At 63.6% G+C, this 9242-nt stretch overlaps 1 protein-coding gene across 1 annotated transcript; it reads right to left on the reverse strand.

The window, feature by feature from the left end:
* Positions 1-7205: 7205 nt before the first annotated feature.
* On the reverse strand, positions 7206-8336 carry ACTRT2 (actin related protein T2). The gene has a single exon (XM_037146832.2). The coding sequence runs from the start codon at positions 8334-8336 to the stop codon at positions 7206-7208; it is 1131 nt and encodes a 376-aa protein (XP_037002727.1).
* Positions 8337-9242: the final 906 nt, after the last annotated feature.

Genomic DNA, 9242 nt, shown 5'->3' on the forward strand with positions numbered 1-9242 from the left:
ACAGGGCCACGCACGTCCGTCCAAGACCCCCGCCCTCTGACCTCCATCCTGTGCCCCCCGGGGTGTCGCCCTCCATCCAAAGCTCCTACGCGCATCACGGGCTCTGGAGAAGCCTTGGACGGTTAGCAGGGGCTCCCTGTATGCTAAGAGGGGGCTTATCACTAGTGCTCCCAGTACCCCTCACTCCAACCCCTCCCATAGCAGCTGGGAGGACCCCCTACTCGGCCCTCCACTCGGTTCTTCTCTGGGGCCTTCCCAGATTCTAGGGACAGCAGGGTCCCTGTCTCCCCCGGATCCAGGTGGCACCTGACACCGCGCATTGTGACCTCCGGAGACACCCGGGCCGAAGCCTGGAGCTGCGTGGCCGAGGGTCACGTCGTCACTCCAGGCATGAAGTAAGCAGCCTGGTGTCTCCTTGGGCTCAGAGAGAGGGCAGCGAGAATCTCCACCCACACCCTCCCCGAGGCACAGGCTTTGTGTGTGAAATGTCCGGTGTCGTGGGGGGAGGGACAGGCCTCTGGAAGCCTCCCCAGCTCCCCCAGGGTGTCGGGGCGGCCGCAGGGCCAGGCCGCCCTTCCCGCAGAGGCCTCCAGCCCCCGCCGCCCCCCCTGCGCCTCCCTCTAATTGGGCCCAACGATTTCACACTCTGGAGCCGGAGGTGCTTGTCTTGGCTGGCCGAGCGGCCCATCCTCGCCGACCCCGGTTGCGTAACTGTGAGGTATCCGCTTACTCTGCTGACGCCTCTCAGCCAGGCCTGAAATGGCCCGTGCGGGGTGGGCGGACCAGCCCCGGCCCCCCTCCCTGCCAGGCTTCCGGTGGGGTCTCGGTGGTGGCCCCTGACCCTGCGGCCAGGCTGGCATTGTTGAGAGGAGCCCCCAGCCCCTGGGGGGGGCGGTCAGAAGTGGTCACCTCTGACCGGAGTTGGCCAGCCCCGGCGGGGCGGGCCACCAGGAGGCCTCCACCCTCTGATTGCATCCGAGTCATCCCTGGCCCTGCCAGCAACGTGGCCTCCGGTCAAGAGACACTGGGGAGAGAGCAGCGCCCAGCACCCCGGCCACGGCCACCCCGGTCCCTGCGGGCCCTGGACGGGGCCCATCGGCCCAGGTGTGAAGGGACCCTGGCATCCTGGGCCCTCACAGCCCGGCCGCCCTCTCCCGCCGGCCACTGCCGCCAGAAGGTGGGGCGCGACGAGGGAAACAGGAGATTTGAATAATGGGAGAAAATTATTATGTCTTCGTGCGGGCTGGCGCCCAGCCCTGTTCCCTGCGAGGGCGATAACAGGGACGCGGCAGCTTATGTTTCCGCGCTCCGAGCCAGGGCCGGCTGTGACAATGGGGGCATTGTTCCCGGTGTCGGGCACTGTCACTCGGGGTCGGCGCTCCCGGGAAGCCAGGACAGGACCAGGCGGCTCTGGTCACTTACCAGGAAGCCCGAAGGTGGACGAGGAGGAAAAGGGCCGCCTGCTGCCGACAGGGTGCGCGCGTGGCCCGGGGACAGCTCTGCCCCCAGCGGGACAGCAGCCTGGTCCTGGCTGTCCTCATGGGAGACAGGGGTCTTGGCTTTTAGCAAAACCGTGAGACTGGAACCGGCCCTGGCTGTTGGCATCAGAGCGAGCGAGGGACCGAGGGGCCTGGACCTGCCTTTGGGGGTCGCCTCTCAGGCCAGCAGAGGGCTCCCCGCCGGCAGCCGCACCCAGGGGACCATGAGTGACAAGCTGCAGCATTAACTCGTTCTTCTCCCCTCCAGGGACCACCTGGGGCCGGGCAGGGTGGGGGCCCTGGGAGCCCACCAAATCCCGACTGGCCTGAGTGCACAGCTATGGCTTCCTCTTAGACCACCTACCCCACCATGAACATACTAGAACATTCTAGGAAACACGCAGCATGAAGCGAACTTAGCAGACTTTGGCCTGCCCTGGCCCTGGCCCTCCCTGCGCTGGTCCTGGCCGAGGTGGGCAGGAGGTGGGGGGCAGGGGAGCCTGCCTCTCCATCCTGGCTGGGTCCACCCAGGGCCACGGCTGTGGTGCCCTTCCCACTCTTTGCAGCTTCAGACGTACCTGCTCATCCAGGGACAGGTGCCTGCTCTGCCCAGTGCCCAGGGCGAGCCACCGTGGGAGCTGGACCTGAAACAGACCGTGGTGCCTCAAAGCTCAGCCTCTCGGTGCCCACACCTGGCACTCAGATGGGGAACCTGAGCCAGGCCTTGGCCGGGCCTCTGGCTATCTGGCCCCTGCCCCCAGGGCCCAGCTCAGGCACCGAGCATGGTGTCCCATGGGGTTCCCCGAAACTTTCGGCTCCAGGAAACATGTCCGACCCCAGCCCAGCACCTCAGCTACACACACACCCCCACACGCACGTCTGGGCGCAGGGTGCTGGGTCTCATGCACGGGGTGCCCCTCTGGGTTGGTGCCACCCTGACAAAGGCCCACGCGTCTGGAGTCCGGGGACCAGAGGGCCGCACCCACCCTTGTCCAGGGGCCTATGGGCAGCTGGAGAGTCAGGCCTGTTCCCTCTGAGGGTCCGACTCTGCTCCCAGGGCCTCGTACCCTGCGGTCAGACAGGCTCCGTCCAAATACAGCCCCTTTCCTGTGCCCTCACCGGACATGGAACTCCCCTCAGTCAGAACGGAGGGGTGGAGCCACCTTGGAGAGCGTCCTGGCTTTTTGGGTTGGCCTGGGGTCCCCTCCTGGGTGGCAGCCCCCGACTCTCTCCTCGTCTGCGTTGAGTTCGCAGAGCATGACGCCAGGCATCCGCACAGCCCCTCTCGCGACGTCAGGAGCTGGGTACTGCGTGAACTGCCCCAGCTGAAGCTTGTTTGCTTACGAGTCTCCGTGCTGACACGGGGGCCTCGGATCCCCCTGTCAGGCTCCCCACCTGCCCTGCGAGCCCTGCCCTGGGGGCAGAAGAGTCACGTCTCCACGTTTGGGAAAGGGCAGGAGGGGCAGGAGCAAGGCGTGGGGCTTGCAGGTGTGGATTCGGGGCCCAGAGTCGTCCATCAGCCCACGGGCTGCAGGAGCTGAGGCAGAGGAGTCCGGAGCCGCGTCCCAGACTGTGGGCTGTCCGGCCCCCAGTCCCTGTCAGGGAGGCCAGTGTGGCAGGTTAGCCTGTCCTGTCGTGATCTGCTCACCCCTGCCCTGGGCAGGGGCTGGCGCCTCTCTCCTGAGACCAGCCTGTGCTGCAAGGTCTGGGGCGAGTGTCCCGCACAGGGCTTCACGGGGCTGAGGGCCGTGGGGGCTCCAAGGAGGGGCTCTGGACACCTGGGGCTTCCACACCCACGGACAACTGGAAACCTGGTGTCCGTGCCAACGTACAGGGGCCATGCAGCGGGCACCCTCACGGCTGTGGTGCACCCCCGTTTTCTGGGGGTGCTGTCCAAGTACAGAGTGTGAGCTGGCTGCACAACTTAGAATTCCCACCCTGCACTTCCTTGGTCCCCAGCTCTGTCCCTGTGGAGTGGTGGGCCCTTTGCCACAGACATAGGCCCTTGGTCCCCAGGACATAGTGCTGACGATGACCTAGAGGTCAGAAAGTCACTGTCCCCACCACTGTTGCCACCTTCGTTATCACCATTACCATCATCATCGCCACCACCATCATCATCTTCCTCCCCCCATCACCCCCGCAGCCCCCATCAGAGGACTAGCATGTGGCGACTGAGCTGCCGGTTACTTTCCTAGGTGCAGCTGGCACACAGGGTGGGTCCCCCAGGAACAGGGTATGAAGACGTGCTCAGAGGGACAGAGGCCTGGCCCAGCTCTGCTCCCAACTCCCTGCTCCGCATTGGAAGGCCGCCACTCCTGAGCCTGACGTTCTCACCTGCAAAACAGTGACCCCGACAGGGAGGGCACTGAGGCGGGGCCGGGGGCCTCTCTAGGCACCCTCGCGACCTTCAGGGAGGACGAAAACAAGAATGTTACTCGGGAACCCACTCCTCCCAGGTCCTCCGTCTTACAACGGAGAGCCCCACAAGCAAACACAGGACACGTCCGCAAGGCGGGAACACAGGGGCTGGAAGGGGCCAGGGGACCTGGGGGCCCCTGAGCTTCCTTACCGTCCTCCACACGGGGTGTGACGCGCGGCTCTGACCCCAAGTCTGCAACGGGCACACTCTGAAACGGCACCAAGGAAAGCCTCCTCCCACAGGGGGAAGCGGGGCCTCACCACAGAACGCCTTTGGGGGCTATCCCCCCCACCCCAGCCAGTGGGACCACACACTGCCTCTGCGGTCCCCACAGGCACAGGGGGGAGCTGACCCAGCACACCGCCCCACCCAGCCCCGCCGCCTCCACACCCCACTCCCCACCTCCGGGGTCTCCAGGTCCCCTGCTGGGTGGTGTTGCAGGGGTGGACGGGGGGGCTGCTTCACCCCCACTCAGCAGAGGTCGGTGACACCCAGGCTCCCAGCAGGAGTCGTGGTTGTGGGGTTCAGGGGTGAGTTAGCCCCCAGCCCCACCCAGCAGCAATGAGACTGAACAGGTGGCGTGAGTCAGGTTTGGTCAGCACTTCTTCCCCCTGCCCTGGCGTCCGTGGGGTCCAGTGGGGCCCAGTGGGGCCCAGGGGGTCCTGAACCTCCAGCCTCACCCAGGATTAGCAAGATGGAAGGGGGTAGCGGGAGGCAGCCAGCAGATACTCTGCCCTCCCCTCCCCAGGTGCCAGCTGAGCCCAATGGCAAGCTGAGCATTCACTTCCCCCCAACTGGAGGCACCGAGGTGGTGTTAGTCGGTGCCCATTTTCCCCAGGAAGGTTTGTAGGGCCAAGCAGGGGGCGGAACCTGCACCCCGCACCTCTGCAGTGAGGCCGGGGGCACCGGCACCACGTTTCTGGGGGGTTTCAGCGGGGCCCATCGGAAAACTGACCACACCCACCCACTGGCCCTGGTGCTGCCCCTCAACAGAGGTGCCCCCGACAAAACACGATCAAACAGGAGTGGTCCGGGGCACGAGCCTGGTAAACCGAGTAAGAAAACCAGAGACGCCGCAAACGGGGTGGGAAAGGCGACTCGCCGACGCGGGCTGGGGCGCGACAGGCGCCTCGGGGGTGGGAACCACCTGGGCCCAGGTTTAGGAGCGGCCGCCCTAACGCTGCTTCGGCAAGCGATGACCATTTTCCTCAAAACGAACGCAAAAAAGAAAAATCTCGGCAAAGAAAAAAAAGAGCTACGTTTTGAGAAGAGCACCCAATGGAAATGATCAGACTAAAAAATACAACGGAAAGGAAATTGCGCTGGGGGCTCGGGGACCAGGAGGACGCGCCAGCTCCCCGGACCCGGCGTGAACGCGGGGAAGCGGACATGAAAATGACGGACGGGGTCTCAGGGGCCTGAGGGCGGTGCCGAGACCACCAGTCTTGGGCGTCCAGAGACGCAGAAGGGGGGAGAACAAGCGAGGGGCTGGGAAAGTGTCAGAGGACGTCACAGCACGACACTCCCCGAATTCGGCCAAAGACATAAATGTACAGATTCCAGAGGCAGGATGAATCCCAAAGGGGATGAACCAAACAGCACCCAGACCAAGACACCTAATTAAGCTTCTGAACACTGAAGACAACGGAAAACTCTCGAGAGCAGCCTGAGAGAGTGACTCGGCACCGGCGGGGGACCACCCGCTGGAGCAGGTGCTCTCCGACCTGACACCCCGGGGCCCCGGAGAAGATCCTGTACGTGCTGGGAAGAGACAGTTTCCCAGGACTCCGACTTCCAGCCGGAACGTCCTCAGGGATGAAGGGGAAACAGAGATGTTCTCGGGGGACAGAAAACTAGGAAAACCTGGCGCCGGCAAACCCATTCCGAAAACACAGCCAGAGCTGTTCTCTGAGCGGGAAGGCAATAGAACACAGGAGTGGAAGGGCGGGAACTTCAGGAAGAGCAGCGCTCGGGGCCGGGGAACAACAAGGGCAACTGTAGGAGACTTCTCGAAAGTTTCTTAAATCATTTGATGGTTGAAGGAAAAATCGTTTTTTAAGGATTTTATTTATTTATTTTTAGAGAGAGGGGTAGAGAGGGAGAAAGAGGGAGAGAAACATCAGTGTGTGGTTGCCTCTCACACGCCCCCTACTGGGGACCTGGCCTGCAACCCAGGCCCGTGCCCTGACTGGGATTCAAACTGGCGACCCTTTGGTTCCCAGACCAGCACCTGACCCACTGAGCCACGCCAGCCAGGGCTAAAGGAAAAAACCTTAGCACTATCTGAGGTTGTGCTTGACGTGGGCAGAGGGAAAACTGAGGACACTTGTGTTTTAAGGGTTGGGAGGTAAAGGCACTTAAGTAGAAGTCGGTTTTCTACACTTCAGTCCAAGCGGTACGGTGTCGGCACCGGGGACCCAAATGCTACCCAGCACGATCCCTAAGAAATTGTACAAAAACCCATAGATAATTCAAGACAGAATCCTGAAACGATGTGTGAGTACCCACAGGAAGGTAAGAAAAAAAAAAACAAGGAACGCAGGGGGCAGGGTGACAAAACGGCAGACAAGGCCGAACATATCACTTTCCACGTAAACTGTCTAAATTCACCAAGTGGAAACACAGGGATTGGTGACGTTGGATTTACTAGTGACCCAACTGTGTTCCGTCCGCACACACAGTACACGCTGCCTTCCCGTAGGGCATAGGCCGTCCCCTCATCCCCTCGGCTCTCACTCCACCGATGGCCGCCAGCTCCTAAGCAAAGCCAAAAACGACACCTTGGAACAGAGAAACCAGTGGAAAGAAAGCCGCCAACAAAGCAGCGGTGTGGGACCACACGTGCTCCTGGGAGTGAGCCCTGAGAGAGCCCTGCACGGGCGGTTTCTGCTCCTCCCCGCCGCCCGGGGCCAGGGGCCCCCCCGGCTGGGCTGCCCTGCCCGGAACCAGAGCCAGGGCTGAGCACCCGCCCAGCTGAGGGTCGGCCCCCCTCAAGCAGGGCAGCTTTCCCTGGATGTCTGGACCCACCGACGATGTACATTTAAAACGCAGTCTCCGGCCCTCCCACCCCCGCTTTTGGTCCAGACTCTGCAAATGGACACGGCCCAACACAACCCAGGGCTTTCCCAGGCGGAGGACGGGGGACGGGGACAGGCCCCTCACACACGGGGTCGGAAGTTATTCTGGTGCCACAAAGAGTGAACTGAGCCTGGCGTGGCCAAAGACTGCACCTCTTTATTGGACACCCGGCCAAAGTCGAGGGGCCCGCTCTCTGCCCAGGGGCACCGCCCCAGGCGCGGGCCCCCTCAGAAGCATCTTCTCTGGACCACGGACGTCCCGAACTCCTTGAAGTCAGCAGAGGTGACCCACATCTGCCGGAAGCTGCTCAGGGAGGTAACGATGGAGGCGCCGATCCAGGTGGAGAACCACCGGTCGGGGGGGGCCGTGATCTTGATGGGGGTCCCCTTGGAGGCCAGCCGCTCCAGCTCCTTCAGCAGCCGGTCGTCCAGCCCCGGGAACAGGGTGGAGCCCCCGGACAGCACGATCTCCCCGAAGAGGGTGTTCTGGACATCGGCATCGCACTTGGCAACACTGCAGGAGACCATGTGGGACAGGCCCGGGCTCTGCAGGCCCAGCTGCTCGGGCGCGAACAGGGCCTCGGGCGCCTGGAACAGCTGGTCCCCGATCTGGACCAGGTTGCCGTCCGGCAGCTTGTACTCCCGCAGGACCTCCTCCGGCCGGCGGGTCAGCTCCTTCACCGGCTCCAGGGCCACGTAGCACAGCTTCTCCTTGATGTCGTCCACCAGCATTTTGCTCAGAGCGCAGGTGAAGGCCCGCCCACTCGCCTGCAGCAGCTGCGTGAGGTGCTCCGTGATGTCCTGCCCTGCCAGGTGGAGCTTGCTGACCGCGTGGGGCAGGGAGTAGCCCTCGAAGATGGGGACGGTGCACGTGACCCCGTCCCCACTGTCCACCACCAGGCCTGTGACGCAGGCCGAGGCGTAGAGGGCCAGCACTGCCTGGTCCGACAGGTAGAAGGCGGGCACCTGGAAGCTCTCGAACATGACCTCGGCCACCTTCTCCCGGGCCTCCCTGGGGTTCAGGGCGGGTTCGGTGACCAGCACGGGCTGGTCACAGGCCTTCACACCCAACTCCCACTCGAACAGGTGCCTCCAGAGCTTCTCCATGTCGTCCCACCCGGTGACCAGGCCGCGCTCGATGGGGCGGCGTAAGTTCAAGGCCTCGCCCTTGTGCAAGGCTTCCTCCCCGACAAAGTGCTTCTGGGCAGCCCCCGCCGAGGCCATGGGGAACTTGGGGTGCCCCACGACGGTGCTGACCACGTGGCGGGGCCCGATCTCCCCGGACAGCCCGGCTTTGCACAGCCCAGACCCATTGTCAAAAATGACGGCTGGGGCATCTAGCGAGTGGGCGTCAGACATGTCTGCACCCTCCTCTGCGCGTCTCCGAATGAGGCCACTCTTCCAGCCGCTCTGTGACCCAGCAGGCCCCTCCGGAATCTCAGGGGCACAGGGTTCCGCGGTTCCCGGGGCGTCTCCCAGACGGGCTCGCAGATGACGGGCCCTGAGAGCCCTCTGACCACCCGCAGATCCACTCTCCTTCAGGATGAGGGTTGCCGAGGCCTTTCCAGGGTGACAGTCACATATGTAACAATCCAGCCATGGCGACCACTGTCCTCAGCCAGCATCAGGGGCCCTTGGGGTGGGGCCCGGAGGCCCCGGCTCCCTAGCTAATGAGGCAGGCGGGCTGCACCCACGCACGGCATCATCACTAGCCCGTGGAGCTGAGGTGCAGCCTCAGAACTGGGGGAAGCAGGCAGCCCAGCCAGGACCCTCCCAGACCACAGGCTGCAGTTTATGGAGGGACAGAGACACACTTCCCTTGCTGAGGAGTGTGACTGAGCACCAGGCACAGATCTGGGTGGGAGGCCTAGTGCCCACAGCCCCAGCACATCGGGAACGTAGAACATTCTCGTTGAATGCAGACTCCTCCAGGAAGCCCTCGGGACTCCTCTTTCCTTTACCCCAAGAGCCCTGGCTCTCTGTCCCACAGGGTAGATTCGGCGGAGCTGGGCCCCCTGGCTCTCTCTGCAGGAGGCGCACGTGTCCCTTCTCTGGGTTGAGGTCGGGGCTCCTCCTGGCGCTCGGCAGCCCCAGGAACAATGACCCAGAGCAACTTCTACTGGTCCTAGGCATTGGGAATGCAGTGGGCAGGAGAGGGTCCCTGTGGGCAGCCCCAAGGGGAACCGGTCACACGGTCAGCCGAGCCCACAAAGGCCCAGTCAGAAATGACCAGGCCACAAAGCTGAGTCCCGGAGGGGCTGTGGC

The sequence above is a fragment of the Artibeus jamaicensis genome, unplaced genomic scaffold (assembly GCF_021234435.1).
Source record: "Artibeus jamaicensis isolate MK-2021 breed Jamaican fruit bat unplaced genomic scaffold, CSHL_Jam_final scaffold_847, whole genome shotgun sequence".
Taxonomy (NCBI): Eukaryota; Metazoa; Chordata; class Mammalia; order Chiroptera; family Phyllostomidae; genus Artibeus; species Artibeus jamaicensis.

Coding starts and splice junctions, on each gene's coding strand:
- ACTRT2 (XM_037146832.2), bottom strand. CDS start 8,336: ATGTCTGACGCCCACTCGCTAGATGCCCCAGCCGTCATTTTTGACAAT.